Source organism: Primulina eburnea, chromosome 11 (genome assembly GCF_022965805.1).
Source record: "Primulina eburnea isolate SZY01 chromosome 11, ASM2296580v1, whole genome shotgun sequence".
NCBI lineage: Eukaryota > Viridiplantae > Streptophyta > Magnoliopsida > Lamiales > Gesneriaceae > Primulina > Primulina eburnea.
The window spans coordinates 43,380,782-43,393,852 of NC_133111.1; the positions used below are offsets into that span (position 1 = coordinate 43,380,782).

At 34.8% G+C, this 13,071-nt stretch overlaps 1 protein-coding gene across 1 annotated transcript; it reads left to right on the forward strand.

Moving 5' to 3' along the window:
• The first annotated feature begins 364 nt into the window (after positions 1-364).
• On the forward strand, positions 365-10,810 carry LOC140806398 (probable magnesium transporter NIPA8). Its single transcript, XM_073163049.1, has 14 exons — positions 365-680; positions 1,146-1,508; positions 2,030-2,117; positions 2,221-2,282; positions 2,500-2,585; positions 2,709-2,782; positions 4,750-4,852; positions 4,976-5,104; positions 5,185-5,284; positions 5,398-5,517; positions 7,605-7,695; positions 7,774-7,834; positions 10,194-10,290; positions 10,373-10,810. Exons 2-14 carry the CDS (start codon positions 1,416-1,418, stop codon positions 10,589-10,591), a joined length of 1,323 nt encoding a protein of 440 aa, XP_073019150.1. The 5' UTR covers positions 365-680; positions 1,146-1,415; the 3' UTR covers positions 10,592-10,810.
• Positions 10,811-13,071: the final 2,261 nt, after the last annotated feature.

Sequence of the window (13,071 nt, forward strand, 5' to 3'; positions counted from 1 at the left end):
TATGTTTTTTTTAAAATAACTTTTGTCAAGATTGAGGAGTGCAAACTAAAGTTTTGTGTTCAAGAGAGTAAATCCTAAATTGAAATTTGGATTGAAGATATTTCTTTAATCTCTCTTAAATCAATGTTATGATATTTATTGGATCATGTATACAAGGAGAAACTGGGAAAATAGATGCGGTCAATTTTTTTTTTTAAATACCTATTCAAATGTATTTAAAATATATTTTAATTGATCGATGTTATATTAAACAATACCCCGCATACAAATGAAGTCATGCAGAGTATATTTAGCTTATGTTTGAATAAAACAATTTAAATAGTGTAAATAATCATTACAACGGTGAAATAGTTAAAAAAGAAGAAGATTAGGAACAAAGGTAGAAAGCCAGAATCCAAGAACATTCAAAATGGCTTGGAGTCCACGTTCAAAAACGTCGGTCTGATTTATATTTTGTCGTTGCTTCTCTCCATCTTTATTTTCCTCAAATGCATGAGAAGCTCCATTGCAATTTGCTAATTTAGCCTCCCCGCATTCTTTTCTTCTCAGGCAAAGTTACATCTGTACTGATTTCCAATAGCTATCCCATATCGTCATTATTAAGTACAAATCTTTCCGACTACAGTTTTGGCTTTTGAATTCAACAAAGGGCATCAAATCTTTCACCGCCGACCGGCGCGGTATGGTTTTTACACCTTTTTTTTGCTTTAAGAAGTAATAAAAATGCCTAATTCCTGATCCAGACGCGTCTTTGTTTATAATTCGATTTGATGATTAGTTAGCATTTGAGTTTTGGGGCATTCGGTTTTTCTCAAAACTTTTTGCCGTCGCCAGATAACATGGTTGATGTGTAACTCTTATGTATTTGAACCACCGTTGGATAGGGAGAAATCCATTTGCTTTAAAACCTAGCTGGCCTATCGTTGATTCGATTTCAATATGGTGATTTGATTTTAGTTCGTCTCCATTTACGTTATAGGTTGGTTAAGGTACAGTTATTTATCCTGAATTGCGACTATGATGGCCTACTTGCATCGAGACAAAGTACCATCAATTATTTATGTGCTTATGCTTTTTTTTTTTGCCGAAATTTGTAGTTTCCTGACTTGTTTGACATTTTTATACCGGTACACCACAACCATCAGCTGCACGAGTTCTCCTGGGGAGTATTCTTTTCGGTCAAATTTTGGCCACTGTCGTCACTATTCAATCCATCCTGTCTGTTCTTGCTTCCTGATGGGCATACAGTTTGGGTGAACAAAGTTCTGACCTGGACGCTAATCAGCTACAATGCCCATGTCGGTGGACCCAAAAAATCAGATGGACTGGGAGTTGCAACATTAGTGATTAATGTCGGCGAAGAGCATCAAAATTTTGCACATACTCCATTAGTTGCTTCTTCACATCTTTTATCAATGGGAGAGTGGGTGATTGGAGCCTTCATAAACCTTTTCGGAAGCATTGCCATCAATTTTGGAACTAACCTTCTTAAATTGGGTCTTGACGAGGTACATTATGCTTTCCAATTTGTCTTTATAAATTGCTCGCTCACCGACAGAGTGTTTCTGTGGAAAAGTTACATTTTATGCATGAAGCGTGTTGCTTGTTCTTGAGTGCAAAAGGATGGCTCTCTTTTGTTCAGTGCATGTAATTTTGCATGGTGTTTGATTGAATATTTTATTTCTTTTTGGTGCATCTTTAAGTGGTTTTGAAATGATAATCTTGTCTTGTGTTTTAGTTGTGCTTTTATGCAAATCTAGTGAGCTTTATCCGTGAGTGATCCACCCGCTTAAAACGTTGTAATCTTGGAACAGACACACCGTGAGCTAATAATGAGTTGATTGAGTTCTAAAATTAATGCAATAATCTTTTAATTTTCATATCATTTTTTATATGGGTTTTGTACAAGTTCTTTCCTTTTTTGGAAAGAACCACAATAGATGCAAAACAAGAAAATAAGACTCTTATGACCTGTTGCGGTATTCTAATTTCTTTTTTTAACCAGTATTTACATGTGTCTAATTTGTAGAGAGAAAAGCATTCCATACTTGGCATCGATGGGACACACGGGAAGTCTTTCATGAAGCCCATTATATATTTCCAGACCTGGAGGATTGGTACCATTAATTAATCAGTTTCTTGTTTTTAAATGCATTAAATACACTCGACTTCATGAAGAATTCCATAACAAGTGATACCTTATATTATTAATAAACGCAGGTATTATTTTTTTCATTCTTGGAAACTGCTTTAATTTCGTTTCCTTTGGATACGCTGCTCAGGTCAGTAAGATGGCGAGTTGGCATTTGGAATGAACCATTTGAAAATGTGATTCATTTATAAAATGTTTCCTTTACCTTGATGGTTGATAAATGCCTAATTGAAGTTTTTTGGGTTTCATTACTATTTCTTTGTCCATAACCCCTGTTTCCTTTTTGTTCCTTTTCTTTGCCTTTCATTGATTGTGTTCTTTTTTTTTTGGTTAAATTTTATCCGCAGTCGCTACTTGCAGCTCTGGGATCTGTCCAATTTGTGTCAAACATTGCATTCTCCTACTTCGTGTTAAATAAAACTGTAACTGTAAAGTATGTTTAAATCTAAATTCTTAAGCTTGAGCGTACTTCTACTAATTGAATAGCATGCAATCTTGTTGATTTATTTATTCCCTAATATCTAATAATCGTTATTATCGGGACTGTTTTTGACAGAGTACTTGTTGCCACAGCCTTTATTGTGCTCGGAAACATCTTCCTAGTTGCTTTTGGTAACCACCAGTCGCCAGGTATGTAAGTTTCTGGAGCATTTAGAATTTGGTTCAACTTCCTGCTGCCAAACCTCTATTTTTTCTATCAATATAGCTTCCAAACAATTAGAGAGGGCACGTAGATCAGATATTTTTGCTTCAAAAGAATTGGAAAATAAATGAAGTTATATGAACAGTAGTTTTCAAACAATATTTACTTGGTTGTAACATTTTAATTTTTCACACTAGCAAAAAAATGTTTCTGGTACATGACAAGAAGCTGCTTGTGCTTTGTTTGGTAATGTTGAAAAATCCAAACTTTAACTGCACTCGAATATGTGGGATATATTTTCAGATAGAGGTTTATTTTTTAACAGATTATCCTCCTTCAGCATTGTTAGATACATTTTGATTTAATTAATTTTCAAAATGATGGTATATTTTGATTTTTAATCAGGTATAGAGATCATCTTAATATCTCATGTCATTAATAGAGTCTGTACATGGTCAAGAGTGGAACTTTTTTATGCTTGGAAACTTTAAGTTCAGGAGTGGAAGCTACAATAGATATGCCAAATGAAGTCTTAACACAAGTCTTCCAGAGATAGAAAGAGTCTTGTTTGACTTTGCACTGATTTTCCATTGGAATATCTTAATCGAGCTTTAGCAAATTCTTCAATATGATTGGTGGACGAAAAAATCAAGGGTTTGCCAACTAATAGACTAGTTTATTGCCATATTTTGCATTAGGATATAATTGAATTCACATCTCAGTTCTTTGTCAGTATCTTTCTCTTCGCCATCTCAGTACCTGATAACAAAAATATCAACACGCACTCCTGATGATTTCATAGTAACATAATTGGTTGAGGTGTAGAGATGAATTTTCTCTGTCTTAGCCATGCAGTGCAAATACATGCTTGGTCCTTATCATTGGTACTGCATAAGTTAATATGGCACCGAGTTGGCTATATTTTCTTTCGATATTTGATTTCTTATGCTTACCAATGTCAATGTTGTGTACCGAATTGAGCTGGAAACATTGTTTTCCCTCTTCTCTGTCTCGTACCCAATCATGTCATTTCTGATTATTGTTGAAATACTAGTTGATATTTTTTTTTTTGATCGGAAACATAATATTATATAGAATTTAAAAGTTTTACAATATTAGCGGATGAGCGATCCGCGAAATGCAAGTATCGTGAAAACAAAACTTCACGACATTACAAACTTAAGATCCCTAATCACATCCGAAACAGAAAGGTCATGAAAATCTTTAATCCTTGTAATAGTACCCGCCACTCTGAACTTAACGAGCTCCCAAATTGCGTTGACGTCTGCTATCTTTCCTTTGAAGATTCGGTTATTCCTCTCTAGCCAAATGCTCCAAAATAGCATGTGAATCGTAACAAACCATAAAATGCGAGCTCGCCTCCCCGTGTGTAGTCCCGGGGCGCTGATGAACATATCTGAAGCCCTCCGGGGGAATACCCACTGGAAACTCATTTCCTGCATAACCAATGACCACAACATCCTTGAGAATGAACAGTGAAGCAGTAAATGGTCCTGACTCTCTTCATTGCATTGACATAACGGGCACCAGTTAGGACATAAGGCACAGGTTGGCCATCTTCTTTGCACCACATCGGCTGTAGGTATTTTACCTAGCGCCACGATCCACGAGAACATTTGCACTTTTTGTGGGACAGGAGTTTTCCAGATATGATCGAATGCAGGAAGAGTAGGAAAGTTTTGAGAAGGGAAAAAAGAAGCATAGAATGACTTGACAGAAAACACGCCCGTATTATCCCCCAACCAAAAATACTGGTTGATATTTTCATCAACTCAGCAACTGGACTAATTTGTGAAGTATTCGTGCATTATCAGTTGCTACTTGACAAGCATTGAATAGGATAGGGGTACATGGATGAGTTTTATATTTCTATTTTATTGTACTCTGAAATTTGCATATAGAGTTTTTTTAAATGCTCTTTATCTCTCTACAGTTTACACTCCCGAGCAGTTGGCAGAGAATTATGGCAGCGTTAGTTTCCTGATTTACTGTCTGATTTTGGTTTTGGTTGTTGGCTTTCATCACTCAGTATATAGGTACAAGGAAGTTTGTCAACCTGGCAGAATTTAGGCTATATCTTCCTTCCATTAAATTTATATCTTTCATTTCCTTTCTATGATCCTTCTATCTGTCCATGTAAATTACCATTGGAAATTCAGGAAAGGAGAATTGCTGCTTGCTAATCCTGGGAATGACATCAAGCCGTACTGGCGCATGCTTCTTCCTTTTTCTTATGCTGTTGTGTCTGGTGCTGTTGGATCATGCTCAGTATTGTTTGCAAAGTCTCTGTAAGTTGTGGCCCAATGGGTCTCCACCGCACATAAAATGCTAATGACATCCATTTCTAATTTCCTGTTCACTCGTATAGGTCAAATCTGTTAAGGTTGTCCTTTTCAAGCGGGTATCAGCTGCATAGCTGGTTCACCTACTCTATGCTTCTATTATTTTTTAGCACAGCTGGATTTTGGGTAATCATCATGACATCAACTTTTTTTTTCTAGTGGTGGGAAAAAAGTCTGCATGTTTGCGTGAGATAATGAATCATGTTAATGTTTGATTTTGTATTAACATCTGTCTGCAGATGGCAAGGCTGAACGAAGGATTGTCTCTGTTTGATGCCATACTCATTGTCCCAATGTTCCAAATTGCTTGGACATTTTTCTCCATTTGTACAGGATTCATGTATTTCCAGGAGTATCAGGTGTTCCATCCTCTACGTTAAATTTTCACTATATGCAGTGATCATTTTCTTGACCTTTTTTTTTGAAATGATAAATATTTATACAGTCGTTAAATTGCACAGAGATTCGTTCATACTTGTAGAATGTGTATATGACCTTTCTCCAATTGAAACCTGTTTGAGTTGGTGCAACTGAAGAGTGAATTTCTCATGACATTAGTTTCCGCCAGTTTTTTGTGACTTTAAAAGGATTATGATGGATATTGTTGGGATATTTTATATGGGCTATATCTTTACCTTATACTAAACCAAAATTAGTGTAAATTTTGGATCGTTTTTCCTGATTATGAATATACTTAATAGTTCATGATAATACACATGAACAATATTGTAAATAGTGGGAGGCGGTGGTGGGGAGGTTAGTAACCGACCCAGCCACCTAAGCGGTTGAATTTGTTTAGCAATTTTTTATAAGTAATTATATATAATCATGCAATGTACATAATTACAAATAATCGTCATTTTTTATGTAATTAAATAATATTTATTCCAAAACAAATTTCATACAATATCATACAATCTAGATAAAATGGAAATAAATATAAATGCAAACTAACAAGATAATTAAGGTGAAGACTGAAGGCGGCGGCGGCTGAAAGTGGTTTGAGGTAGACGGTGGCTGATGGTGGAGGACCCTTGAAACCAAAAGTAAATACAAAAGAGAGTGAGATGCGTTTTTATTATATTTAGGATTTTTTTAAATTGATTGAATTTGACTGGTTTTAAAATTTATTTGACTTTGACAGTTGACTAGGATTTTAAAATCATTGACCGTGTAAGCTGTCTCTTCGGCCACCTCCGTCGTTTGCTCGCCCGTTGGATAGTCTCAGACCGCCTATAGAGACCGTCTTAGACAAAGGCGGGGTCGTCGAGGGGCACCTCGGCTTATTACTGCCTAGGCACCTCGGCTGTCTCGACCGTCATTTAGAATACTGCACATGAGATGTGTAAAAGGTTGCTTGTCCAACCTATTTGGCACTCCGATTCACTGCATATTGTATGTGTTACAAGTAAATAAGTGTTCGTGTGCCGAGCACCAACAGTTTGCTCAGCAATAAAAAAATTGAAGCAATTTTTGGTCAGTAAAAAGACATGTCCGACCATTTCAGTCAGCTGTTGCACCAGGGAATACTAACCGGAATAAGCCATGGTTGAAGAAGGGGAAAAATCTGGATTCCCATCAAAATTTGATTGAAATGGTCAAATCATTGTTTGAGATATCCAATATCTGGCAGGCCTCTTGAACTTTTGAGGTTTTCCATTGCTCATTGACGCTCCTTACTTAGCTACGAGGGATTTTGTAGTTCAACTTTACCAGTACAGCCTGCTTCCTAAATTTAATTGAGAACTACTTTATTATACAAGAAATTGAATCCAAATAAGACAAGATAAAGAACAAATAAATGACCATGGTATAAATAAACAATTACCGGGAATTCAATAAACTCGATATGGTTAAGTGCCCTATTCTCCTTTTTGTATTTTGTATTGTAGAAGCAGTGATTTTTCGTTTTGTTTTTTCTGATGAAATTACCAATGTATTCTCTTCAATAATGTGCTTATCACATATTGTGACATGCTCTTTTTCATACTATTAAAATGTTGTTTAGAAAAAGGTATTTATTCATGAATGTTGATAGAAATAGCTGGCATTTTTCGGGATAATCCTGATTCATAATGTCTAATCAGCAAGTTACTTCAATTGGAGCATCAGTTAAATTTGGGCAAAATGAAATTATCATCTTACTCTTCAAATTTTAAAAAAAAAACATAGAACCCCCTTATATTAAATTAAAGATCTTTTACAACCCTGTGTTTTAAAATTCCGGCATAATCCCCTATTGGCAGGAGGTTTTACACCTGATTTTTGGAAAAATAGGGCTTTAGAAGATCATTAATTTAATCGAAGGGGTTATGCGCTTTTTTGGATTTCCAAAGGGGTGCTAAATGCTATTTGCCCAAAAACATTTCTTGGACACATTTTTGCTTTATTACTGGTGGACAACAATATTGGCATTTCATGGTAAAAATTGCATGTATTCACACAGGTGCTTGATGCATTACGAACTACAATGTTCATTCTGGGAATGATTTCTGTATTCATAGGCATTTCTTTGTTGGCACCAGATGAAGCAAAAGGTATTTCATTTTACATAGGGATCCATTTTTAGTTTTACCTTCATGAGGGGTATTGGAAATAATTATAGATTTTGTCAGGAGGTGGAATCAAAGATACGGCTCTGGTTTCTGCGGATGCAACTCATTCGAATATGGACAGGTATGATAACTGTTGCTGAAACAAGGATCAAAATAACGATTCCTTGAAAATTACATCAATCAAAAGCTGGGAGTTACATCTATGGATAGAGGACAAAAGAGGAAATAAATTAAAAAGAGGAAAAAAACTAACTTGCCCTTAATAACCTAATCTGCAAACTTTCCCCACTAGAATGATTCTAGTTAAACAAAATACTCCTACATTCAATAATAAGATACTCCAATGATGACTAAAATGTTATAATCTTCTAACTACCCCTCGGGCATAAGTGTAAATGTTGATAATTTCTCAGCAGATCATTAAATATTGTTTTTCCGTAAGCCTTTTTTGAGAATGTATGTAGCTTTTTGCTTGGTAGGAATGGGGGTCATGCGCACAACACCATTGTCAGTTTTCACTTTGTTGAAATGCTGATTAACTTCCAATATTATAATGGACATTACTGTATGCTATATAGTTGCCTTATATTTTTGATTGGCATTAATAGCTGCCATTGTCACAACATTCTGGTGATTTGCTGGGCATCCTTAGCTCTTGCGTTAGATGATTCAGCCACATTTCATTGCAATTCTGTGAGCCAAGTCTGTAAACTAATGCTTTTGCACTACTACGAGCTACAACTGGTTTTATCTTAAATTTATGAGATTGTCTGGACATAGACACAAAATTCTGTCATACATCGTATATCAATAAATGAACCTACCCGATGAGCATGTGTGTATCTCAGTTAATCTTTATTCTTCTTGAAATATAAGCCTCTTTTATGTTACCTTTTAGATGTCTTAGGATTTCATAAACTGCTTCTAGATGTCTCTCCTTTGGAGAGGGCATAAATTGACTTATCTTACTATTTACAATAGCAATGTCTAGTCTAATGTGAGAAAGGAAATCGAGTTACGAATTAGCTTTTGATATCTTGCTTTGCCGACAGCCTCAGTCTTCTTCAAGACCTAACTTGTGATTTGCGTCCATGGGAGCCGTACCGGAGCCTCTGTAGATCTACACCCAAGCATTCCTACCTATGGAAGAAGGTCTAGAGCATACTTTCTGTGCGAGATGAAGATTCATTCCTTATTCCCTGGCTACCTTCATGCCTAAAACACACCTCATATTACCTAGGTTTTAAGTTCAAACCTTCCTGCCAGAAATTAGTTCGATTAATCTATCTACGCAAGATCATTTCCTTGCATAATAATGTCATCCATGCAAACCGTTAGCATGGCAACTTTACCATCATCTGATTGCTTAGAAAACAAGATACAATCAGTTTGAGCTTGTTCATAACTCTAATTCTTAATTATCATTGTAAATTTATCAAGCCATTCCCTTGGAGACTGTTGTGGGACATAGATTGATTTCTTTACTATGCATACTCTTCTTCGATCTTCTTTTTATCCCAGAGGAATTCTATATATGCTTCGTCGTGTAAATTGACGTCAGGGAAAGTATTTTTTATATCAATTGTCAAATCCAAGACTATTAGGGTACTCTCACAATATTGAGTTTTGCAATTGAGGTGAATATGTCATGCTAGTCAATGTCGTGGGTTTGAGTGAATCCTTTGGCAACAGCATCTTCCCTATACTTGATAGTGAAAACCACTTCATCTTGCAGTCCTTTTTCGTATTGAGAGCAACATCACAGCAGAATGGTGTTGCATAAAGAAATAATCTTGATCTTCTTGCTGTCACTAGAGCCCTGATCCTTACCATGAAGGTGTGCCCAAAAACCTAAGGGGTGAAGCCATTATAACATCAGGTTATCTCATAAATAGGATGCTCTCAAAAGTCCCACAATATCAACCTCCACTCCCTATCCTTAACCTCTCGCCCCTTTATCTTTTCCTTAAAATACTTTTCGTCACGTTGTATTTGTCAGTATTCACAACCAAAACCAATGCAAGTTTAGGGAGCAATAAAACCGTAGCAGCTAAGGTCTTCGAGTCAATTTACTGATTAACAAATTGCATGATAATTTTGGGAGGTGAAGCACAGCGTTGAAACAAATTCTCTGTTAGCTCTATTGATTCTATACTAGCAATCAGGGAACAAGGTCTTGGGATTTATCTGGGCATGAAGGATATTGATGAAACTCATGACCAGTTTACCTGTCATATAGTCTGATGCCCCTTGGTTTGTACATAATTTTAAACTTTTTTAATAAACAATTGAGTATGTTGGGTACCCCTTTGCACAGTGGTTAGGAACACTAAAGTTTCCAAGGCTTATAGTATGATATATATTATAAATGAGTAATCAATATCTTCTGTAGAATCAATTACTTCATTTTTTGTGATTGTTGAACTAATATTGTTCGATGGTGGGGGTCCCTCATCGGACTCTATTTGCCATTGTCACAGTTTTGTCATGCCATCTGAGGATTCGCAAATTAAAGATTGGTATTCACTTGTGCGTGTGACGCAGATGAAGATTACAAACTTGATTGTCAAAGCTAAGGTTCTGTAACATCTCATATTGGGTTTCTTTAACTGGATAGCAGATTGAAATGATGACATATTCAAGCCTTTGTTTCATGCAGGCTGCTTGTTCATTATCATTGGGTCTCGGAGAAGAATCCATTCACGCATCTTCAGTTCTTGTGATGCCCATGGTTTCATCTAAAATAATAGGATTCAGAGGGAATGCTTTCAACCAGACTAGGTCGTCTACCTTAAGAGCCCCAAGTTGGAGCAGGGTTGACGAGGATGGTGAGAATTTGTTGGAAACAACTTCAATGCTGGGGCAGGGCGTCAAATAGGATTAAACCACCCGTGTGCTGGATTGAGTTGAGTTCGCTGCCTTATTTTTTAATGCCATAAAAACTCATTTGTGTAAGCTGTAGTTTTATCAGTTGGAAAAATGTACACTTTGTGAAAAGGTATCCCAAACGATTAAATATTATGGGTGAAAGCTTTGTATGGACTACCAGAAGTTGATCACCGTTGCTTATAAAATCTGATGTCATTAATTTGATCAATGACTACGAGGATCAGAAGCGTGCTTGTGAAAATTAATAATAAATAAATTTAATAAATGTACCGAATATTATGGTTGTATAAAAGCTTTAACACAAAATTATCCTCAATTTTATGTGGTTTTCCACCTAAAATCCACACCGTGAGCCCATACAACCAGTGTTCTAAAAAGCTCGCTTAAGCTCGCTTAAGCTCGCTTAAGCTTGAAGCTTGGCGAAAACGCCCCGCTTCGGAGAAAGCGGAAAAAAGCGGTCAAACTGTAGTTTGACCGAATTAAGCATAATTAAGGTGTTTGATTAAGCGTGCTTAACTACAATTGATCGCATCTATTAATTTTTTTATTTTGAAGGTATGTTTTTTTATTTTAAAATAATAAATTAGGTTTATAATTTAGATGTTTATTTTTTAATTTTAATTATGATTAAGCATGTCTGATAATGATTTGACAAATATTTAACATTTTTAATGTGTTTTAGTTGCAAAAACAAATTAAGATTGTAATTTTGATATTTTATGATTTTATAAATATGAGAATTAATGCATCAGACATAAAATTTATCATATTTATGTATTATTTTATCTAATTATTGGTTTGAGATAATTACAATTACACTGAATATAAAAAACGCTTTTTCACGCTTAAGTCTGTGCTAATCTCGCTTAAGCTTGAAAAGCTTGGAGCTCGACATCCGCGCTTCAGGACGCTTCACGCCTTTTAGAACCTTGCATACAACTAACAAAAGATGGGCACCACCGGCATTTCACAATTTAATATAAAGATAATAAATTTATTTGCACTTACATTTATGTAGATGCTAGAAGAATTATATACATAAATAATTCGAATCTTGAATTTTACGCCTTGTTTGAAGATTTTGTATTTTTCTAAACTTGAATTTAAGGGGGGTGTATTGGTATTGTTTAATATTTATAAATTAGAAAACAGTTCTGGAATTTAATTTAAAGTTCAAATTTTAAGGATACCAAACTTAAAAAAATTCAAATTCAAAAATTTATATTGATTGTCGGTAATCTGTTGCTTGGGCTATGCTAACAAATAACAAATGAATGTTGGTGTGTTGGTATAGCAGTCTGTTTCTTGGTTTTTTGAAGTAAATTTTAATTATTTATTCTGAAAAATGGCTCAATGTTGAGAAAATATACATATTTGAAAAATTATAGCTTATATTCAACTTTTTTAAAAAAATAAAAATAAAATCACAATAATATTGGGGAAGTTGGTGAAAAATTCTCAATCAAAACATTTCTTTGGGTTCACTCCCTAACCACAAAATTGTGGTACTATGTCATACAAAATGTAGTACACTTCATGTGGAAATGTGGTACACTTCATGTGGAAATGTGGTACTAAAAAAATACTCAGGGACTGAACACAAAAAAATTGTCGGCTGAGGACTGAAGTCCAATTTCTCGTAATATTAACATTGCAACAAGTCCCGAGTTTCAACAGATTTGAGGAAATGATTGGTTTGGAGTGTTCATTGACTTTTTAATGCTTATAAGTTCTTTTGCACGGTAGGGGAGGTTTGTTGGTATGATATTCTTTTTGTTATGGAAAATCAAGGGATAGAAATGAGTTAACTAAATGGTTATGAAAAAATAGTCGAGGCAAGAGTTTGACTCTTTTTCCTTAAAACGATATCGCCCCGCCTCGATCCTCACGATTGTTGGCAATTCGTTTCCCAAGATACAACGACTACGATTTTAAAATAGTAGCACTACAAATTTTAAAGCCACACAAACTTGAGATGTTTAGCCTATCAATATGGTCTGCAAACTTTCTAATTTCGAATTCTAAGCGTTAAACTTAAAAATCCAATTCCAAAGTTTAAATCTTGCAAAATTTGGATTTAAGAGCAAATGCTTAAAAAACTCAAAACTAGAAGACAACCCTCAAATTTAATTCCAAAGTTCGAATTTAAGCGTATAAGCTTAGAAAATTCAAAATTAAGATTTTATATCTTAAAAATTTGAACTTTAAGCGCTAATACTTAAAAATTCGCATATAGAACTAATTTAGAGAGAAAAAAGAAATATATTACAATAATATATATATATATATATATATATATATATATATATATATATATATATATATATATAAATAAAATCCTTTCGATTCAATCTTTTCACTCGATAAAATTTTAACTCAATTAATTTCTCATTCACCCTAATTGGTAATCGAGAAATAATTTCATTCGCTACGTAGCTCGTTCAAATTATTTTATCGATTCTAAACGAG